At 43.6% G+C, this 24,050-nt stretch overlaps 1 protein-coding gene across 2 annotated transcripts in view; it reads right to left on the reverse strand.

Annotated features, from left to right (window-relative positions):
* SNX9 (sorting nexin 9) overlaps positions 1-24,050 on the reverse strand; it is a 104,959-nt gene that overhangs the window by 55,145 nt on the left and 25,764 nt on the right. For both annotated transcript variants that reach the window (XM_046005522.1, XM_046005521.1), the window contains exon 2: positions 1,338-1,424. In XM_046005522.1, coding sequence (XP_045861478.1) covers positions 1,338-1,424 — 87 coding nt within the window. The remainder of the gene's footprint in view (positions 1-1,337; positions 1,425-24,050) is intronic.

A 24,050-nucleotide genomic window follows, 5' to 3' on the forward strand; every position in this document is an offset into this window, starting at 1 on the left:
TTCATTTAAAAAAGTCATATGGATAAAGAATCTTTAATCTCTCTTATGATTAAAAATAGAACCTATTTACTTCTACACACCTAGCATATTATCTGAAACTATATATGCTTTTCTTACCCAGTAATTCTTTTTTTATCTAAAACATATAAAAAAGGTTTTGAAAATACTTTCAATATCAAGAAGCCACCACCCTCTCTTGGTCGCTTCCCACTCTCCTTCCCCAGTCTCTGCACTTCCCCAGCTCCCGTCCCCCCTACCAGGAAGAACGCCTGCATCATCTCCTTCCCTTCCCCCCACGTCCGCATTTCCATTTTTAAACTGATACAAAGCTGTAGCGAAGGGTTCATTACTTACTGTTCTTCAAGTAACAGTAAACTCATTTGATCTTTCCAGCGAAGCTTTTCTCCCTGACTCACGTACTTTAATACATCCACCCTACACTCAGGCCAAAGGCCAAAAATCTCCAGGATCCTTGTCTCTTTTCTCTCCAACAGTATCTAATCTGGCATCGAGTCCTCTGGGCCAGACTCAGCAAGGCCTCCTGTGTTCCGCTTTTTCAATTCCTGTGGCTACGACCTCAAGGGGCATCCCCGGGCTCCAGCCACACCAGTCCATTCCATACGCCTGTGCCGGATTCATCTCCTGGAAATCCAAGTCTCACCACATCACCTGCCTAACATCAACGAGAACACCCTTCAATGAATCCAGTACTTACAAATGAAATCCAAGGTCTACATCCTGGCTCACAGGTCCTGTCTGGCTGGACTTGGAGAGCCAGTTTTCTTAGGCTGTCTGCTACTGGCGCAGATGTGCCCTGTACCCCTGGGACGCCTGTTTACACGCCGTGTTCCCAGCAGAGGGAAAAAGCAGAGGCTCAGAGGCCGAACAAATGTGGTTTTGCCTCCTTGCTCTGCCACTTACAAAGAGAATGATCTTGGGCAAGTTTGCTTGCCCTCTAGGTCTCATTACCCTCATCTGTACAACACAGGTTAGAAGGCCCTAACTCGCAGCGGTCATGCAGAAAACACACCAAGAACACAGGTGAAGGGCTCAGCCGCACACCTGGCTCACAGGCTGTCATCCGTCAGCCACAGCTGTGACTTCCCAGAAACACTGAACCTGTGATCAGGCTGGGACCTAACTGGGACATCTCTTTCCATTTCTGCCTGATGGAACCCATCCAACTACCTTTTGGGGGCGTAACTTTTATTCACCATCAGTACTTCATAAACAACAGGGCAAAAATCTGTGCAGGTTTTAAAGATCAACTTATTAAAAAAAATAAAATCCTAAAAATAGTTCTTAAGAGACCATCGGATTTTTTTAAAACCTCTTACCGGATTTGTAATTGTGATGATTTCTCCTTCATTAACGGTCAGTTCATTATTTCCGGGCTCAGCAGCAAAATCATACATAACCCGCGCCTATTGGGAATAGAGACGAACAGAGGAAGTTACAAATGTAAACTTCACAGTAAAAAAACCAAACAATCTTTATCATACACTTTGTAAACATGCTCATGACCGTGGCTGTGGTTGTTTTGAAATAAAGGAAGACATATTACCAAAATGATTCATCAGCCCTATTGTTGAGGAAAGAGGATACCAACAGTGAGAGCCCCTACTCCTGGTAGCTGCCCACACCACCTTCAGAGATCAGCTCTCAAAATGATCTCAAAACACACCCATTTCACCAAGGGGGGGGAGGGGGGCATGACTTTTGTTTCTTTGTTTTTTGTTTTTTGTTTTTAATATTTATTTTTATTTGTTTATTTACAGCATAACAGTGTTCATTGTTTTTGCACCACACCCAGTGCTCCATGCAGTACGTGCCCTCCCTATTACCCACCACCTGGTTCCTCAACCTCCCACCCACTTCAAAACCCTCTGGTTGTTTTTCAGAGTCCATAGTCTCTCATGGTTCATCTCCCCTTCCAGTTTCCCTCAACTCCCTCTCCTCTCCATCTCCCCATGTCCTCCATGTTCTTTGTTATGCTCCACAAATAAGTGAGACCATATGATACTTGACTCTCTCTGCTTGACTTATTTCGCTCAGCATAATTTCTTCCAGTCCCGTCCATGTTGCTACAAAAGTTGGGTATTCGTCCTTTCTGATGGAGGCATAATACTCCATTGTGTATATGGACCACATCTTCCTTATCCATTCATCCGCTGAAGGGCATCTTGGTTCTTTCCACAGTTTGGCGACCGTAGCCATTGCTGCAATAAACATTGGGGTACAGATGGCCCTTCTTTTCACTACATCTGTATCTTTGGGGTAAATACCCAGCAGTGCAATTGCAGGGTCATAGGGAAGCTCTATTTTTAATTTCTTCAGGAATCTCCGCACTGTTCTCCAAAGTGGCTGCACTAACTTGCATTCCCACCAACAGTGTAAGAGGGTTCCCCTTTCTCCACATCCTCTCCAACACACGTTATTTCCTGTCTTGCTAATTTTGGCCATTCTAACTGGTGTTAGGTGGTATCTCAATGTAGTTTTAATTTGAATCTCCCTGATGGCTAGTGATGATGAAGATTTTTTCATGTGTCTGATAGCCATTTGTATGTCTTCGTTGGAGAAGTGTCTGTTCATATCTTCTGCCCATTTTTTGATATGATTATCTGTTTTGTGTGTGTTGAGTTTGAGAAGTTCTTTATAGATCCTGGATATCAACCTTTTGTCTGTACTGTCATTTGCAAATATCTTCTCCCATTCCGTGGGTTGCCTCTTTGTTTTGTTGACTGTTTCCTTTGCTGTGCAGAAGCTTTTGATCTTGATGAAGTCCCAAAAGTTCATTTTTGCTTTTGTTTCCTTGGCCTTTGGAGACATATCTTGAAAGAAGTTGCTGTGGCTGATATCGAAGAGGTTATTGCCTATGTTCTCCTCTAGGATTCTGATAGATTCCTGTCTCACGTTGAGGTCTTTTATCCATTTCGAGTTTATCTTTGTGTACGGTGTAAGAGAATGGTCGAGTTTCATTCTTCTACATATCGCTGTCCAGTTTTCCCAGCACCATTTATTGAAGAGACTGTCTTTTTTCCATTGAATATTTTTTCCTGTTTTGTCGAAGATTATTTGACCATAGAGTTGAGGGTCCATATCTGGGTTCTCCACTCTGTTCCACTGGTCTATGTGTCTGTTTTTATGCCAGTACCACGCTGTCTTGGTGATCACAGCTTTGTAGTAAAGCTTGAAATCAGGTCGAACAGAGGAAGTTACAAATGTAAACTTCACAGTAAAAAAACCAAACAATCTTTATCATACACTTTGTAAACATGCTCATGACCGTGGCTGTGGTTGTTTTGAAATAAAGGAAGACATATTACCAAAATGATTCATCAGCCCTATTGTGAGGAAAGAGGATACCAACAGTGAGAGCCCCTACTCCTGGTAGCTGCCCACACCACCTTCAGAGATCAGCTCTCAAAATGATCTCAAAACACACCCATTTCACCAAGGGCGGGGGGAGGGAGGGAGGCATGACTTTTGTTTCTTTGTTTTTTTTTAAAGATTTATTTATTTGAGAGGTGTGAGGCCAGGGGCAGAGAAGGAGAGAATCGCGAGCAGATCCGCCCCGAGCGCAGAGCCCAACACAGGGGCGGACCTGAAGACCCTGAGCCCAGACCAAGAGTCGGACGCCCAGCCGACGGCACCACCTAAGCGCCCCAACACCCATTCCTTACAGAGGTCAGAAGTGAAAGCAGAGATCACGCGTTCCGGGCACACTCACTCTCAGGGACTGAAGGAACCCACGGACGCACTCACGCGTACACTTGTGTAAGATGCACACGCGTTCAGATGACTCCCTGGCCGTGCAAATGCTCACTATTCTTTACCTAGAGCCACCGGGATGAATTCAATAGAGCAGTACCCCTCGCCAGCTCACCCCAGAACTGAAGATCCAGGGAGCGAGATGTACTTCCGTTCTTCCGCCAGAATACTGCCCACTCTACGATGGCCTACATGGCTGTGCACACTGGTCAGCTAACCCAACAGCTGTGGTTTTCAACCTTTTCCTACAATACAATCTTAATTCCGTGGAAAACAGACTAAAGGGAAGCTGTTCTGGGTGACGGGAGGTGGGGCTGCTCCTTTAGCCTCTTCCCCAAGAGGCTCCTCCTGGCCTGCCTCACCCCAGACACATGATTCCCACAAACACCACTATGTGCATATTCCAAGACGATCCCTGCTGTGACCACCTGGCGGGCTCAGTCCAATAAGCACCTGCCTTCGGCTCAGGTCATGATCCCAGGGTCCTGGGATCGAGTCCCTCATTGGACTCCCTGCTCAGTGGAGAGTCTGCTTCTCCCTCTGGCCCTCCCTTCCCAACTCGTGCTCACTTTCTCACAAAAATAACTAAAATTTTTATATATAGTACTTAATATAATTTTTAATCCATTTCAAATTCTAAATAATTGTCTTTCATGGACTATCTCATTAGAGAAGGTCCATCTTACCCAATGGAGATAACATGTACCCAGGAAACCCACGATTTATTTGAAAAGTAACTGTCCTTAAGTGGCAAGTTGAGGCATATTACAGAGCTAGTCAAATAGGACTAATGGACCTGCACTCATTTAACAAATATTTACTGAACACACACCACACGGTCAGAACTGGAGGCTTCCTGCCTGCCAGTGCACTTGCCCCGTACTTGCTTAATGATGCCTGAAATCCTCAGAACAAGAAGGATCCATAGCTACTAGAAAAAGGTTAAGAACCCCCCCAAATCCCCAAATACTAATTTATTTTGATATACATCAAAAATAAGACGACGGACTGAAGGATGAATGTGCAACAAAGAAGGGAGAGTGAGATGTTGTTTACAGGCGCTAGGTGGTAGGTTGATGGTGTTCAGTGGAAAATGATTTTGAGTTTTCTACACGTTTGAGGTTTTTTCCATAACAAAATGTTAGAAAGAAACAAATGGTCCGGTCTGTAAGTCACAGAAGGGCATGGCTCCTGGCCTTCCGGGACTTCGTCCTGAGAGGCTGGGAAGGGGGGGTGGTGGTGGTGGTAGGCTTCAGGCATGGAGAACTCCAGGGGTCAGCACACGGGGCTTTCTCCTACTGCTGAAAAAGTTGATACAATTCTGCTGGACACGTTGTGGAGTATTTTTTAAAAACCACATCCCCCAAATCTCAAATCTCATGCACGGAGGGCAGATGCAGATCAATGCATGAGGCGGGTGAGGAGGGTCCCTGGGCCAGGCAGGCCCCCAGGACTATGGGCTTCCTGGGAAGGGCCTGGTGTGCACACAAGGGCCAGATGAGTAACCTGTTGTTTGGTTATTGTTCCTTAGGGATCCTGGCTAACAATTTCTTTTTTAAATGCAGCTAAATCCAACTAAAAACCACTACAGAATTCTAAGGCCTCTTGTGTACAAATGTACAACTTGATGGAACAAGTTAAAAACTAAAACTGGAAACTCCCTTCCACATTTAAATATTACTGAACTTTAGCCATGGAAAAATGTATATAAACATTGTAGGTTTATGTAAACATTGATTTAAGCCTTAAAAAGAACCTTAGAGAGGCTTCTTAAAAATTAGAATTGAGAGAAATTTTAGAGAACAAAAAATGTTATAAAGCATATCCCCAAATGAGCGTAACATGTCAACAGAAAACAAATTTGAGCAACCACTCGTACCAAGCTTAGCTAGCCTGGAAGGCTCTAGAATGGAAATCCTCAGGGCGCTGTCTCCCTTTACCTGCGTTTCTGGTCCCCATCAGTTCCCCTATGCTTCATATGGCCTTGAGAAAAGGTCCATTTTTTGATACTGCTTTCCCCTGTGTTGGCTACACTTTAAGAAATGACTCAAGTGTTTTCAGGAGCTAACTCTCTGCATGGTTCCTGGGCAGCAGGGAACAGGATTCTCTGTGTTGAACACATGCTGTCAACAGCAATCTCTTCAATGCCAATACCAAAAAGTCTTACAGACGAAGGTGAAGGAATAATAGACAGCAACCTTAAACCCAAGTTCCATTATTTAGCTACAGTAAAACAGCCATCAGCAGATCCAAAGCTGTCCATGTCCCAGGCCCTGGAAGAGACCTGGTGTGTAGACACTCCCATCTTCCTTAACACATATTTCCCTTTGAGAGAGGAGAGAAGGGGAGCAAAGTATTCAATCTCCTTGACCACGCTGTAAACATCTGTCTGCCCCATATCCCTTCCTTCTGGAAACTTCCTGCTTGACTCCAAGCCACTGGTAAGCATATGACCCAAAGAGGGATAATCAGACCTCTTTCCCAGAAATTGATACAGATGCTGGACAGCATGGGTCTTTTTCCCTGAAAATGCTGCCAGTGGCTAACCAGCAGAGGTATGGAGAAAGTCCACCTTTGGTGGAGTGGAATGGCAATCTTGCTGAGATGGGTGAGGAAGCCTGAGGCTGCTCTCCTGCTCTCAGACACAAAAGCCAACCGCTCTCCTTTCATGCCTAAGCTGACTTCAGATTCTATCACACAATGGAGGGAGTCCAAGTTGATACAAACCAAAACACTAGAACCTAAAATGAACAAGAGAATTAAACAGTTCAAAATGACAAAAAACCTGGCAGCAGAAAGTTCCTGTGGGGGTCAGATTGCAGAAGACAAGTCCTCATCCTTAAGCATCTGCTTCTCTGGGTTTACATACATCACAATCAAATCTTGGAGAAAAGCAGTAAATCTTCAGCAATGTAGCCCTCTCACTTCAAAAACAGAGACACTCAAATAAAAATTAAATTGAAAAATTTCAAGGGAAGGACAGATCCTTCATTAATATGACCCCTGACAACTGAAGTTTTGCATGGATATTTCTACGTAACTAGTTCACCTTTTCAGATGCCAAGCTTTTTTTTTTTTTTTTTGAAGATTTTTAATTTATTCATTTGAGAGAGAGCATGCATGCGTGTGAGCATGACAGGGGAGGGCCTGAGGGAAAGGGGAGAGCAGACTCCCCGCTGAGCAGGGAAGCCCAATGCAGGACTCAACTCCAGGAACCTGGGATCATGACCTGAGCCAAAGGCAGAGACTTAACCAACTGAGCCACCCAGGTGCCCCTCAAATGCCAAGCACGTTTGATTTAAGCATGCCATTTGCTTTCTGTGAAATTGTATACAGTTAATGCCTTCCTCTATCTTGTTTTTACACAACTATCCAGACCATCAGAAGAAAAAGAACTTCATTTAATAGACTCTGAGAGTATTATTATAGCCTTAATATATGCAGATGTCTTTGTGCTTATTGTAAGTAATTAAGACTTAAATGCTTTTTGGTTTACAACAATCTGTGATTTCAGTTCAATCCTGGCCTGTGCTTGTTCAGTTAATTTGCATCAACCAGAGAATCTTAAATTACCCCTCTAAAACATCCTGTTAGATTTAGCCACTGCTCCAACCTACTAAGTTTTCTGAATTCTGAAGCCATCATCCAACTATACCCAACTACTGCTTCTCCCTTCCTGCCCACGGTCCTCAGAGAGCCTGATATGCATGCTGTCCACAGCTCCCCTTGGGTCATTACTAGAACTGTTAAAGTAGGGCAGGGCTGAGGTCCCAGACCGCCACCGGTGTTAAAAAACTCTTTCCCAGAGGACACAGATCGATTATCATATTTTGGACAGGTGGCTCTTAAAATTTCCAAAGAAGGTGCAGGGGCCAAGGGCAGGCCACCCCCAAGATGGACCTCGTGAGCATGAAGATTATTCTGAGCTGAAGGTAATCAAGGCCCTGCAGCTCAAGAGAACAGTCTGCCCTTCCCTTAACTTCAGAGAAAAATCCACGCTGGGGGTCTTTCCCAGAAGGAGGGTTATCAGCAGAGATAAATTTTATCCGAGTGACCCAGCCGGACAGCAGGGCAACCATCTAATTATGAGGTTATCCGCTCCTCTCATGCCCTGGGAAGTAAATTCCTTTCCCCTGAAGCCCCAGACCCCTGGCCCCGTCCCCTTAGGTCAGAACAACCTATATGAAGGAGGACTTCAACCACCTGCATTTTGACCTCAAACTTTCTAACTGATTAAGTCCTCCTGTCCAGCTTATCTCTGAGCTCAGGCCAAAAAAAAAAAAAGACCCTGTGGGCAAAGCATGATGAGAACCAAAACTACCCCCCTAAGCAATAAGGTCTGCCCTGAGCCAGTAAGACCCCACATGCCTGACCCCAACTTGTGGAGCCTTCACGGCCCACCTGCACGTGCCCAGCCACCTTGGCCCCCCAGTTTCCTTCTATAAACCTGGAAGTACTTTCCGCACTTTGGAGACCGACATTCAGATGCTAGGGTGCCGTCTTCTCGGTGGGTGGGCTCAGGGAAATCAATCCCTTGTTTTTACCTCGGCTCCTTTCTCTGCCTGCGGATTCTGTCGGTGGCGATTGGCCAAACCCAGTCTGTCTGGCACCCCTGTGCCCCCGGCTACACAGATGCCTCATTTTGCCTGTGTGGATTCCCTGTACGGATGCTGCTAAATTTCATTTTCCCTTGTTACTCTGCCTCTCTTCCAGTCCAGCTAGAAGGAAAGGAATGTCCCTAGAAATGGATGGGAATTCTTGCTCCGGGACAGCTGGTGTGGTTGGCAGGATACTTTACTCACTGGCCACCACGCGCCCCCAACACAGCCGCAGCTGGGAGATCTGGGACATGTGACCAGCAGCCGCAGAAGGTGACATTTCTTAACCATGTCGGCCTCCCAGAGTCTCTACCTGCAGAGTCATTGGAGGAAGGCTGGTGCGAGCCCTTTTCTTACTTTCTAAACTTAGATTAGCAGGAGAAAATGTTTGTGGAACTAGTTCTTTGGGCTTAGTGACTCTGGGTCCAGTTGGTTCCTGATCCATTTCCTCCCAGAGATGGTCTTTGTTCTCCTTTGTGTCTCTTTGTCATCTGTTGCCAACAGACATCTTGGAAGCCAAAGGCACAAAATGAGCGGGCAGGGGTCGAGCACGTAAAAGCTGCCAGAGCACTGGCCCCTCAAGAAGACTCCACGATAGGAGAAGTTGGTCCCAGAACCGGGTAGACTGACACTAGGTCACCTGCCAACCTCAAGGAAACTTCTGCACAATGAGGTACGCTGTAAGACAACACAGGGTCCCAAGCGCACAGCACATCCCTCCCAGGGATCAGCGTGGCTCGGGCAGACCCAAGACTTGCATAAAGCTGTTAGAGTTTTCCTTTCACCTGTTCCGTGTCCCAAAAGCTTGGCTTTATACCAATGAGAATATTCTCTTGGGTCTCCACCATTCAGACTGTGCACCTTGGGGGCCAGTCGAACAGACTGGGGATCCGAGTCACTCTCTCTGTCCAGCTGTGCCCACCCCAGGGTGACTGTCACGAGAGGTTCCAGTCCAGAGGAACTTTTGTCATCTCAACCGCCACTGCTTGATCAGTGCTTGAGTCCCATTCCAGAAGCACTTGACTGGTGTTCCAGATAGTAGGCTTGTGACGGGAGGCATCTTCCATCACCGGGGAACACTGGAGACACACATCCTTACTGCCCGTGCCTTGCTTTCTCATACTAGTTTCAGGGGTAAGGCTTTTGGATCATGGGGTCCGCATCACCTATGCCCTTCTCTGGAAACCTCTTGCAACTTTGCTTAAGCCACTAAAAGGCTCATTGAGTTGCTATTAATAGATCCTACTCACCAGTGGCCAGACAATGGATTCTTTTTTTTTTTTTTTAAAGATTTTATTTATTTATTTGACAGAGAGAAATCACAAGAGAGGCAGGCAGAGAGAGAGGAAGGGAAGCAGGCTCTCCGCCGAGCGCAGAGCCCGACGTGGGACTCGATCCCAGGACCCTGAGATCATGACCCGAGCCGAAGGCAGCGGCCCAACCCACTGAGCCACCCAGGCGCCCCAGACAATGGATTCTTCAAACTGGCTATATTAAAAAAAAGGGTGGGGGGGGGAGAAAGAGCTCTCGGTGGTGTTATCAGTGTACTGGCTAGCCTCAGGGACTCCCCTGACAAGATAAAAGAACACAAATTAGCCTTAAGACTTAAAAATAAATGTCCACACCCAAAGTAAATTCCCCTTCTTAAAATCCAGGCTCATCTGCCGGTTTTAACTTCCCTCTCCCTACAAGGTTTACAGGGATCATTCTGTCTAATCTCTAGGCTCTAAGCACCTAGGTTGCTCCTGTAAAAGCTGAAAGCCAGAAAATAAATCTAACGGAAGCACCCGAGACTGGCATAGAGGCTGGCCTGGCTCCTCCTCCCCCGGGGGCTCTGGGACCGCTCTGCCTGCTTTGGACACTCTGGTACGATGTCCTTTTCTGCAGCTGTCTCCTAGACGACCCTGCTGGGAAAGAATTCTCATCCCCTGGACAGCTGCAGATCTTTTATATTATAAAATCCTTTTACCTCTACTTTCAAAAGACCCTGCCCAATTTAGAAAGTAATTAGATAGATTACTTGACTATATTGACAACTTTGCCTTCACTGAGGAAATTGACGACCAACATTTCTCCTTGGCTGTTATACAAATGATCTGTGAAAGGCCAGTGTCTGGGGATTAATTGAAGCCAAGGGTAAATTTTTTGCTAAAGAAGCAAATTTAGTAAAAATATGGGCCAATCCCTTGATAGTCAGGCTATAATCCAGATCTTTGGGGAATTAGGAACCACTGTCTTTCATAGACAAATCGCTACAAAACCAGAACTGCAACTCTAGAAACACGTTAAAGCTCACCAATCATTACGAATCCCCAAGCCTCATCTAGTCCTCTCAGAATGTTTGTACATGTTATAAAAGATCAAGATATTGGAATGCAGTTGTTCTATACCTAAAAAATATAAATAAGTTTTAAATAGCAATTAACAGCAATTACCCTGAAAGTCTAGGAAAAAAATTTTTTTCTTACATTCTTTCTCTATCCCTTGAAATTATAACTCTTATCATGTTTTTGAAATGTAAACACAATCTCCTGAGACTGAAGGAAAAAAAAAAAGAGAATATTTAAAAACTGGGCCTATAATGTCCTTTCCACAAATACTGAAATAAAATTAAGATGCTGTTTTTATCTTGTCTGCGTATTTTTTGTGTGTACATGTACACATACATGGTAAATGTGAGATATTTTCTCTACCTCTGGATGGTATTGCTAAAATGAGTCTATAAAAGAGCTTTAGTTGATTTGGAATCAAGCACGTGTAAGGACTGGCCATCCTAAAGCTAATATGGAAACTAACCCAGGGAACCTGGGTGGCTCAGCGGGTTAAGCCTCTGCCTTCCGCTGGGGTCATGATCTCAGGGTCATGATCAAGCCCCACATCGGGCTCTCTGCTCAGCGGGAGCCTGCTTCCCCCTCTCTCTCTGCCTGCCTCTCTGCCTACTTGTGATTTCTCTGTCAAATAAATAAATAAAATCTTAAAGAGAAAAAAACTAAAAAAAGAAACCAACCCAAATATTTTTCAAGTTCAAGTGGTCTGGGGCAGTACCTGGTATTAAAACTAACTGAAGGTTGCTGGTTTAATTAAAGCAGATATGCATTTAGAGTTAAATATAAAACGTTTATTCTGCTTGTTTACTAGTTTACTAAAAGTCAAATAAGTTCATGGTATCTCTGTTGCAAAATCTCCCAGAGGGAAAAAAAAATACTTAGAGTAATGGCTGACTTTGTCTGCTGCCTCATCAAGTTTTATGGGCAGTCTAAGCATAACTGTTGAGAACAAGTAAATTAAACAGATATAAATAAAACAAAAAGGTTTGTACGTAAACTTTTAAATAGCTTCCAAAATCTTGTCACCTAAAAATTTCAAAGTCTTGCTAAGTTCAATGATGAGTTAAGTTTACTGATTATCTAAGATCATTTCCAATAAGATAAAATAAGGAAACATTAAGTAATGAACATGGTTTATCTACTTCTGTCTTACAACGCAGAAACTAAGGATAAATTTGGGTCTGCTAGTAATCATACTTTATGCTTTACTGAAAGACTATTATGAAAAAAAAAACCACATTCTTTAATATATTAATCCGCCAATCTAAAGAATTCTGGCAAGACGGTTCACAATTGAGTACTACTTAGTTTCCACTAGAAATTAAGGTTGCTAAGCATTAAGAATTCTAACAAATATAATTTAAGATCACTGGAAACAACAAGGAAAACAACCAGGTATGCGAGGAAAATGGGAAGTGCTTTTCGTAAGAAAAAATATGAGGAATGAAAATACACATTTGTTGGGGAAAAAGAAAATAATTTTGTCCTCGAGTGGGGCTGGTTATTTAAAGAGGGAAAATAAACTTGTAGAAGGTTTATGAAGAAACAATCTTCAGAAAGAACTTTATTTGTGGTCAGTACTGGTTGAGATGAGGATAAAACTTAAATAAGTAAATGAGTTTTAATATGAAAAGTACCCTGGTACAACTTTTTTGTTCTTTGTTAAAAGTACAGAGTTCTCTTGAATTATTGGTCTGCTCTCCATAAGATGTAACAAAGGTTTTTCTTTACCTTTTAAGCTATCTGCATAAGAAACAACTATTGTTTGCCAAAATAATTTCCTATGTTTATTAGCTCTTTGATTACTTAAGAAAATGGAGTCTTAACAGGAAAAGAACTAAATTTTGCTCACAACTATGTAACCTGTATTTGCCTCTGAAATCTTGTACTCTCATCACTGTGGTTAAATGGATAATTAGGGTTTCATAATGACTTGTGATTCTATTTAGCCAAATGTCCAAACCTTTGGATACTTCTGACATACTTCCCCAAAACAATTTCTAAAATAAAGTCTTTTGACCACATAATCTGAGGTGTTCCAAAGGGCCCACAGAATGTTTCAAAGATATTTTTTTTGATAAATTAAAGTAATCAGGCTTATTTGGCATGTTAAATTAAACGGGAAGCATTGTCAAGTAAGTGATATTCAACCCTGCTGCATTGCACTTACAGAGACATGTTATTAAAAAATAACATAAGTGTTTTAAAAATTATATGAACCTCCTAGAAATACGATGCCCTGAAACGTTATTATCTTGGAAGCATATGTCACGAAAAAAACCAAATTTCCCTGTCGATTGCACAGTAATGAATTATAATCAGATCTTCAACCATGGCCATTTTTAGGTTTCTTATCATTTACAGACAGTTATACTTTGGAACTCAGACACGTCTATCGAAGTTTCCTGCAAAAGTGTTGCGTCTTCGATGAGACGCATGGAAGAAGCTGAGCACAGGTGCCTGGTGACCTTCGGGTCCTGAAACAGTGCTAGGCAAAAAGTTCTGGGGATTCGAGAAGAAAAATTAGTAACGTGGAACTGAACAGCACTCTTTATGACTTTTTGTTTGGACCACTGCTGACTTTTTATAAATGTTTTGTTTTTTTCCAGATTTAAGAAAACTTTTTCTCTTAAACCAACTCATTGTTATTTGATAAGTTACACCTTTTTGAACAAATGGAAACATTTATACTTTCTCCTTATCAGAACCCTCCAGAAGTCAGAAACTTAGTGAGTATTCTTATATGTTCATAGCAATCTATCTGCATAAGTTCAGTAAGAATCTGTTCTCCTTATGACAAGACACCACTTGAAACACTGACTGTATTACCAAAGTCTGGACGGGAATGCCTTATTTGAGAGAGACATGCATAGACGCAGATGGGACCAGACACTTTTAGGGAACCGACACTGACTTTATGTATCCAATCAAGCTCTCCTGGACACAGCAGCCGGGTACCTTGCTTACAGAGTCCCCAGCAGCCTGACTACCATAGGCCTACCTTTGACAACACATCCGCCTCACCACCTCCTGAAATGACTTTGTCCCAACTGACCTACTGACCTACTCAGAACTAAGAGACGGACCCGTTCGGTGAGATAAAACAACCTACCAGCTCAACACTTTCTAAGTGGGTTCCATGTCCAGAGTGGAGCCCAACATGGGGCTTGAACTCATGGCCCTGAGATAAAGCTCTGAGCTGAGATCAAGAGGTGGATGCTTAACCAACTGGACTACCTGGGCGCTCCCCTGCTCAACTTTTAATGTGTGAAACTGCAGGGAAGTTTCAGAGGAGGAGCTGTAGGGGCTGAGGGCAGGCTACCCTGAAATGGGCCACTCTGGCATTTCGAATATTCTGAGCTGAAGGCAACTGAGACCCTGAGGGCTCAAGAGAAAGCTCTGGCCCTCCATTAACTACACAGAAGAATCCAGTTGGGGATCTTTCCCAGAAAGAGGCTTATCTGTTGAGATAAATTTTATCTGAGTGACCCATCTGCACCGCCAGGCAACCATCTAATCACCAAGCGTCTACACTCCTTCTCAAGCCCTGGGAAGAGCTTTCCTTTCCTGGAAGTCCCAGGCCTCCTTAGCTCAGAAGGGCACATACCCTTCATTCTGCCTGTCACTGGAATTTCCACATCTGTGTGGACTCCCCTGGATGTATGTTATTAAATTAGATTTCCTCTTCTTAATCTAGTCTCATGTCAAATTGGTTCTCAGGCCAGCTAGAAGGACCCTTGAAGGGACAGGAATTCTCCCTTACAAAGGAAATAGCCTGGGGCACCTGGGTGGCTCAGTCTGTTAAGCATCATGATTTTGGCTCAGGTTATGATCTCAGAGTCCTGGAACCAAGCCCCACATCTGGCTCCATTCTCGGCGGGGAGTCTGCTTGAGGTCCTCTCCCTCTGAGCCCCCCCCACCAATTTGTGCATGCGCATGCACGCACATGCTCCCTCTCCCAAATAAGTTAAAAAAAAAAAAAATGTCTCCTTAAGTGTTCACAAACAATGTGTTTAATATCTATTCAAGAATACAGTCAGGATGATAAAGTTCTGTTAAAGTTTTAATAGCTGCTCTAGTAAAAGATCTTCTCCCAAAAGAAGAAATTTCTACAAAGAACTGTAGCAGCCATAAAGAATGGCTGAAAACTTTTCTTATGCAAAAATTTCAGACCTACCAGGGACACTGTTATGTTCTTTAAATGTTTTTTCCTAAACTGGGCTTATATCTATTTTCCTGAAATATGATGCGTTTAGAGGAATTTTTTCACTAGTGATCAATTCGATGAGGAATTAGGGAAATTTCCAAGACAAACAGAAATGTAAATAGAAATCACTGAGTATAGGAATATAAATTTCTAAGACATATTTAGAATAATCTTAAATCTGACTGTAACAAAGGGCAATTATACAATCACAAGAGGAAGAGGAAAGTTCTGAGGAGCCATCATAAAGAAATCACATTGTACGATCCACTTCCACATTATTTCCCTTCTCCCTGTATTCCATGCATGGAGCATGGTTCTGGAAAGCTCTGGGACCAAGGAAATCCTTGGAACCAAAGCAAACTGCTAGAGACTGGGATGATTTTAAGAGGCTTTCTACCCAAACTCACCCAGACCAAAGCTTCTTTATGTGCTGTGTATGAGAACAATTGGACAAAGGTGTTTTAATAGTTATTTGGTTAGGTGACAGCAAACTGGCCATATCACACATGTGTATGACATCACTATGATCAAGTAGCGTGACAAAACAGCCATTTCTGATGCCACATGTGACTGCCCATTCTGCCCACGGGTCCTTCATAATTGCACATACACATGAAAAGCTAACTGGATTTTTTTTTAAGGCCATATCAAAACGACTGCATCATACTAAACACTTTGATGTAGTTGCTTTAAATTGGGGTCGGTTAACCTTTTACTGTAAAGGGCACGCTACTAAACATTTTAAGTTTTGCAAGTGATAATAGTCTGTTTCTGCTGCCCTAGTGCAAAAGACACATTATGCAAATGACTGTAGCTGTGTGCCAATAAAACTTTATTTACAGAAAACACACAGCAGGCCAGATCTTGCTCCTGAGCCATAATCTGCTGATCCCTGTAACATGGGTGGGAACAGAGTTATTATAAAAAATCACTAACATATATCGCACAGCATATAAAGAATCTCTGTAATTCACATCACAAAGGGTTGCTTTTCTAATAGAGAGAGCTTCTAGAACTTCAAAAAAGACCAGCAACCCAGAAAAATGGGCAGAGGAACAAACAGTTCATAGAAAAATAGAAATGGTACTTAAACATATGAAAAAGAAAAAGCTCAATTTCACACATAAAGAAAGACAAATTAATTTGGAAGATGCTGCCAGATCTCCATTAGGGACTGTACCATTTAAATTACTACCAGCTGTATATGTGTGTGTGTGTGTGTGTGTGTGCGTATATACACACACATATATATATGAGTAATGATTCTCTGTAGCTTCACAGACAGAATAAATTACCCAATGTTTGGATTTTCTGCCAAACCAGGGAGGGAGACAAGCTATCTCAACACAGTTGCAGAGATAAACTGACCCTCTGACTCAAAATCTCATTTTGGGACTCCCCTCTTTAGACGCGCTTCTGTCCACGGGGTATTGATGACAAACAGCGTGGTACAACCACCCCAGCGTCTAGTCCCAGGGAACTGGTGAAGTGAACCACGGTCTGTCACCACAAGGGAGTATCAGGCAGCAACAGAGAACTGGAACAGTCCGCAGGCACCGGCCTGCGAGGAGACCAGCGCCGAGAGAGGACAGCTGCTGCGGAACAGAGCACACAGCGCTGCTGTTCCTAGGCAGAAGAATATTTGTATTTGGCAGCATTTCCACCAAAAAGCACTAGAGGAACAGATTATTTTAAAACTGGTTACCTGCAGAGATGGGAGTGGAAAGGAGTACATTACTCAGTGGATTTCTTTTCACATCATTTCCATTTTTTAAAAAAAGATTTTATTTATTTATTTATTTATTTGTCAGAGAGAGAGAGAGAGAGGGAGAGAGCTCACACAAGCAGGCAGAGAGGCAGGCAGAGGCAGAGAGAGAAGCAGGCTCCCTGCTGAGCAAGGAGCCCAACATGGGACTCGATCCCAGGCCCCTGGGATAATGACCTGAGCCAAGGGCAGCGGTTTAACCGACTGAGCCACCCAGGCGCCCCACATCATTTCCATTTTAATTGTGTACATGTACCACCCGCCAAAGAATTCTAGATTAAAAGGGGAGGAGGGAGACACCATTTACAGTAGGAGCAGAAAGCGCAAAGCGGCCTGGAAAAAGCTTGATGATGTTCCTGGAAGGCACAGACAACTGGAAGAACTGGGCAGTCCGGCAGATTATTTGCAAAAGCGGCCACAATCAATCCTCCTCGCCCTGCTGGGACACCACCTCTGCCACGTGACTTCCACTCCTCCAGCACGTGAGGAAGTGAGGGCTATCTTACCACCTCTTGACTCTGGTCTTGTTCGCACGCTTGCCTTGGCCAACAGAGTAACAGCAAATATGACAGGAGAAGGCATGACAAGCACTTGCCCACGGAGCCTTCCCGCCTCAGTGACCGCTGACCCAGTGCGGTTGGCCTCTGCAGACGAGGCCGTCCCACCCCGGCCAGCCCAGCAGCCCCCGGGGAAAGCCCAGAGCTTCCCCAGCCTCAGCCGGGCTTTCCAAATTACTGGGCCCACCGACCGCCTACCCACAGAGCTAAAGAAAAAATTCTGTCTCTGCTGTCTTAAGTTACTGAGTGGGGGGGGGGTACTTTCTTATGCAACAAAAATTTAACTCATACAAAGAACCCTCTCATGTTTTTAGATGAGAAGCCCCAGGATCAGCGAGAGAGCAACTCCAATTTGTTCACTGATTTTAATAAAAATGTGAACAGATTTTTCCCCCCTGAAACAGAACAAGCTGATCCTAACATTTGTCTGGCCATACAAATACACAAGAATAGAAAAAAAAAAAAAATCAGCAAAAAAACAAGCAGAGACTAGAAAAAGTAGAAAGTCCACAACTAGTCCCAAAGACATGTATAATAGTGGTTATGCAGCAGTACAACAAAGTACCATGACGACATTATACTGTTACACAGTAACGAATAGATCGCTGGGAAAAAACCAAAGTGGGGTGCCTGGGTGGCTCAGTGGGTTAAAGCCTCTGCCTTGGGCTCCGGTCATGATCTCAGCAGGGAGCCTACTTCCCCCTCTCTCTCTGCCTGCCTCTCTGCCTACTTGTGATCTGTCAAATAAGTAAAATCTTTAAGAAAAAAACAAAAACAAAAACAAAACAACAAACCAAAGTGAATCCCTACCTCATGCCTTATCCCAATATAAATTCCAAGATGGACCAAACACTTACACGAAGGGAAGGGAAGGAGGAACCACCAATCAAGTGCCCAGATTACAATTTTCAAATAGCATTTTTCATTAAAAGGAATCAGATTTTCATGAAGAAATGGCTGATTTCAGGTTTTAAAGGAAAAAAAAAACCAAATAAACAAGAACAAAACCTGTAACAATATACAAAGATGGGCCTGGAACATCTTTTCCTACCCGGTATCAAGGACACTAGCAAAACCTGCCACGACCTAATCAAAAGGACACAAAGCTCCAACTCGCAAAGCAGTTTGCTGTCCAAATAAGGGACAGTACAAGCCGCAGTAACAACAAGGACTGCGGAAGCCTGAAACACCAAATATATTTAAATATGTGAGCTCAAAATGATAAAGATAATTGGTCACCGTTATAGGATACAGGGAACCGATGCATTCTGAAAACTGGTAAATACACGTGAAAAAAATGAGGCATTTATCCTGCCCCTCCTTTATAAACTGTAGCATTAACTGATCAAGTAACAGGAAGTTTCCGTCTATAAAAACAATCCTGCTAAGGCAGAATGGTGCAGCCACTATGGAAATCAATGTGGAGATTTCTTTTTGGGGGATGGGGGGGGTGGGCAGAATGTCTTACAATATTAAAACCTGAACTACTGTATGTTCCAATAATTCTACTTCTGGGTATTCATCCAAAAGAACTGGAATCTGGATCTCAAAGAGCTATCAGCACTCCCATATTCACTGTAGCATTACTCATAATAGCCAAAGTACAGAAACAACCTAAATGTCCTTTGACAGATGAATGGGTGAGGAAAATGTGATAGACATACGTATATGATGGAGCTTTATTCAGCTTTGGAAAGGAAGGAAATTATTTTTTTTTGAAGATTTTATTTATTTATTTGAGAGAGATAAAGAGAGAGAGCATGAGAGGGGAGAGGGTCAGAGGGAGAAGCAGACTCCCTGCTGAGCAGGGAGCCCGATGTGGGACTAGATCCAGGGACTCCAGGATCATGACCTGAGCTGAAGGCAGTTGCTTAACCAACTGAGCCACCCAGGCGCCCGAAAGGAAGGAAATTCTGCAACATGCATAAACGTGGATGAAACTTGAGGACAAGTAATAAACAAAATAAATGAAAAAGGAATAATAGAATTAGAACTGCCAGTACCGCCAGTTACAAAATACACTTGAAAAAGCAATTTATGTCTTACTGACACTCTAGATCCTCATACCAACTTATAGGAAATATACAGGAATATATTCAACTGTGCGATGAGGATGTGGTAAGCAAATCCAGGTGTAGGAAGTTGTAGAATCCATTTTCTCTAACAAATCTCAAAGACAAAAACAAGCCTGTCGGGGGAGGGGGTGGAACAGGGGAACCCAGAAATTAAGAGATTTATGAGACTGATCCCCACTGCAATACACACAGACTTTATTTAGATTCAGGGTCCAACAAAATGCAAAAAAGATTATGATATGGCAACTGAAAAGCTGAATACTTAAGAGGTATGTGATATTTAGAAGTATTCAATTTTTAGCTATCAACATGGTATTGTGGTTATATTTTTATTTTTGTTTTTTAATAAATCACTGTTTGAGAAGATTCATTTATTGGAGAGAAAGAGAGGAAGGGAGTGTGGGGCGCATGTGTACAGGGAAGAGGGAGAAGGCTGAGCAGCCTCCGTGCCGAGCGAGGAGCCAGACGTGGGGCTCGATCTCACAACCCAGAGGTCACAACCTGAGGGGAAATCGAGTCTGAGACCTAACGGACTGCGCCACCCAGGCACCCCTGTGCTTATACTTTTAAAGGACTACCCATCTTTAGAAACAGACTCTAAAATATTTACGGATGAAGTGATAGAAGATCTGGCATTTCTTCGAAAATCGTGGGAGAGCAGGGAAATGGATGCAGTCTGGACGGAACAAGACGAGTCGAGAGTTGGTGAGGCTGGGGAACGGGCGCTTCGGCCTCATTATGCTATTCTCTGTTCTTGAGTATGTTTGACATTCTCCATAACAGAAAAGGCTTTTTAGGAAACTGTAAAAAGTACCGAATGAAATTTTAGGAGACTTTGAAAAAGAATCCTGAGTAGAAGAGGACTTCAAATGTGAAACACAAGCTTTAAGTCCTTAAAAGGGAGGGAGGGAGACATTTCTCTTCGCCCAAGTAAAACATACCTGCCTTGCCTGGCAAAAGCCAATATAAATAAGATAAAAAATAAATGACAAGCGGGGAAAGAATATTTGCAATTCCTATCACAGATTAAAGGGCAGTTCCCCTACTCTACAGAGGGCACCTCCAAGTCAGTCAAAAAAGATGGCTCTAAAAAATGTAAAACCTCACTTACAAAACTAAACAATACTATTTTTCACCAATCAGCATGGCCGGGAAACAAAAATGAAACTCCTAAAATGAAACTCCTAACAGCATCACGGGGATGAAGGCATAGGTTCAGGGAAGCAGGTTACTCCTATCCCCTGGACAGAAGCGAGAGGCAGTGCTCGTCATGTCTCTCAAAATTACACACACAACCACTCTTACTCAGAAATTCCACTTCTAGGAATTTATCCTCCAGAAATACTCACACATTTGCACAGTGACGGGCCTAAAAGGGTAGTCACTGCCGCACAGTTCACAGCAGCAAGCGTCCTAGCACGGCCAAAAGGAGCAGCCCGCTCTGGCAGGAAAGAACTAGCGGTGCAATTATCTCTAATGAATGTGTTAAATACGAAAATAAAGCAAGTGTACCATTTGTGTGAGAGAGGGGGAGATGCCCCTGCTTGTCTGTGCTTGGAATATCTCTGGAAGGACAGAAAAGAAACTGGTAACAGCCCCCAAGGAGAGAAGCCGGCGGGCTGGGGGAGGAGACAGACAGGAGAGGATTTCCAGCTTCATCTCCTCTGCACCTCTTAGTGGGTTGTTGTTGTTGTTGTTTAATTAATATAAAGCTACTGCCTGGTCAAAATTAAAAATCGAAAGCACTGCTCTGTACTTACTCCTAGAAGGCTCAGAATGCTGCTGAAAATCTACAGTCCAGGAAGGAAGGCTTCCTTGGTTTTAACAAAGCCCAAAAGGCTCTAAAGTGCAACTTACAAGAGGACTGGGACAGTGACTGTGTGGAAAGGCTACATCTTCCTGGAGCTCTCCTCTGAGTCCCGTTACTTTCACGGCACAAAAATATATACATAACACATTTTACAAAGCAGTACAATGAAGTTTAAAAAAAAGAAAAGTTCAAAAATCTCCTCCTCCTCCTGCAAAGGGCACAATGTGCTAACAGATTTGAAAGTAGCCTTCAAAGACGTCATGTGTTTGCACACGTGAGAACCAACTAGCACCACAGTGCCCATGTTCCTCTACGCTCCATGCTTTATTTGATCTTGGGACTGTTCCTATCGGCACATCTACCTTGTCCCCTAGGGCAGCTGCAAGGTTACTAACCCACTCTGCAACCCCCAGGGCAAGGCGCAGGAGAGCTGACCTAGCTGTGGTTAGGAAGGTAACTTCACCCCCCCCCCCCCCGCCCCAAATTAAAAGTTCTATTGTTTTCCTAATTGTTAAAGGTCACGTGCCTTGTAGCAAAAAAGAGACAGCAAAGTATAAAAGAAAGCCGTACCCCAAATTCCAAAGATGACTGGGAAACTCACACACTCCCAGTAACAGGGTCTCTGCCCCCAGCACTGTGTTGAGAATGTTCTCGTTCTCCCCACGAAACGGGGAGGAAATGCAGTCACTGACAACACCACGGTGATGAGCGGACTTTGGAGCCAGACCATGCAGGGACAACTCCCTACTCTACCATTTCAACAGCTTTCTGAACTTGGCCAAATTCCTTCAAGTCTGCCTCAAATTCCTCCAGAATAAGTTAAGGATAACAGCATATGCCTCGTGACACGAATGATAAATAAAGTCATAAATGCAAAGTGCTTAGAGCAGTGACTGGTACCACGGGCCCAATAAATATCAATTATCGTGACCTTTGGGTTTTCTGAACATTATACACACATTCTGCATTGGGCTAAAAGTTGTTGCGTTAACTGTGTCCTCTTTCCAGCCCACCAAGTATTCTGAACTAGCCCTGGGCTTCAAAGACAGAGCTGAATACCCGGTTACTTACTCCCGCGAAAGGTCTTTCTATCATCTGTTATGGCACTAGGTGTTGCGAGGACCAGCTCCACCGCCCAGCATAACACATGACACCCCTCACCCCGTGTCTCCACAGTACCATATGCAGGGAGGGATATTAGGGCAATGCTGAGGATGGTCAACCCCGATCATTTGCAAAAATAAGAGAAAAATGAAAAATTAATATGAAAACCAATTCTAAGATAAACTGGCAAAAGACAATAGTTTCTCTGTAAATAACTTGATAAAAATACAACTGGGAGGATATTCCCAATAGTCACAAAACCCAAACTACAAAGCACAAGAGAGAGAACGACAGGAATGATGAACCTTAGGGAAGATAGTCACAACAAGTGAAATCACATCATGTTCCTGGGACAAAGGCCTGACACCATCAAGATGTCAGTCTCATGTACACTGTGGTTTCATCCGAAATCCCAAGGGGATATTTGGGGGGAAATTACAAATAAACTCCCCCTGAACACACTGTGATCACTTTACAAATGGCACCCGGAACACACTATGACTTCAGAAATACAGAATGACAGCACCTTATTTTCAGCACTTTAAAGCCACAAACACAAAGCAAGGACCATGATTAAATCTGACAACATTTCATCCGGCTCTTTAACACAAACTCAGCACAGTTTCCAAAAGGGCACAAAGTACCTTGAAATATTTATTTTCCCCATGAGAGTGAAAACTTAGTTCAGATTAAACTGTCCTGTAAGATAAACTCCTGTTTCAGCTGTTAGCCCCTTCTATCCAGTGCATGTACTACTTAGCCCTTTACTGTACTGATTACTTTGTGCTAAGTACTCCAACAATCCCACCTAGGGAAAAAAGCACATTATCTCATGAAAGTTAAGAGAAAAAGTCATCACAAAGGAATCTGTCAAAATATTGTACTATTTTCCATGCCTTCAGTTCCTCAGTGAACTGAAATTTCCCCTAAAATCAGTATTTCTTAATACAAAGATTCCCAGAGGGCTCACTTGTATGCCGGGGAAAGGTCCAGGTAAGGGGATCTGAGCTAACATGCAGCGTTCCCGGTCACCTGGAGACCTCGCGGGAGCCGCTGCAGGTAACCCTGGAGACACTGAGTCCAAGCAAGGTGGCAGAAATAATCAGTCACGTGCCCTAGAGCTTCAGCATCATTTCCCTGGGATAACCTGCATCCCACTGAGGGCCTCAGAAGGATCAAACTATTGAAAGCGAAATGAAAGAGGCTATAGTACAGACCAAGTAAAGTACAGAAGAGAAAGACTAGCCCATTAAATGACTAAGTCACACACCAAATTTCAGCAGTGAAAATAATAAAATTAATCAAAATCAAGGAGAAGGCCACAGTGGAGTGACCGGTATTCAACTTTCCGTCTTACCATATACAGCTAGAAAACTGGACAAAACACATGAAACAACAGTTTCCAGATATTGAGCAACAGGGCAGCAGGGGACAGTGAACTGTGCGAGAAGGGAAGCCGATGGGGTGAACCCCAGGACGCTTCCAGCTTTCTGCCTGGAGGCACCTTCTGACCCAAATACTACGGGAAGAGTCCAAGCGAAGAACCCCAGGCAGAAAACACAGTCCTGCGAAGGTGAAGAGACACCAAGACCAGAACTCTGGGAGGCTCAGCAACTGAGGACAGACTCTGCAAGCAGTTACTCCAAGAAAAAGCTGCAGAAAGCCACACAGAGGTGTCCTGGGGCCTGCCCACGAATACTAAGCTGCACGCAACAGGGTAAAGACTTTAAGACCAAGCACACAACAACTACAGGGGAGCTGTGGGCTGAGAAAATGCTCAGAGGTCAGGCAGAGCTGGGGGCTGCAAGGCGCCTGAACGCACCCAAAGATTCATGG

The sequence above is a fragment of the Meles meles genome, chromosome 5 (assembly GCF_922984935.1).
Source record: "Meles meles chromosome 5, mMelMel3.1 paternal haplotype, whole genome shotgun sequence".
NCBI lineage: Eukaryota > Metazoa > Chordata > Mammalia > Carnivora > Mustelidae > Meles > Meles meles.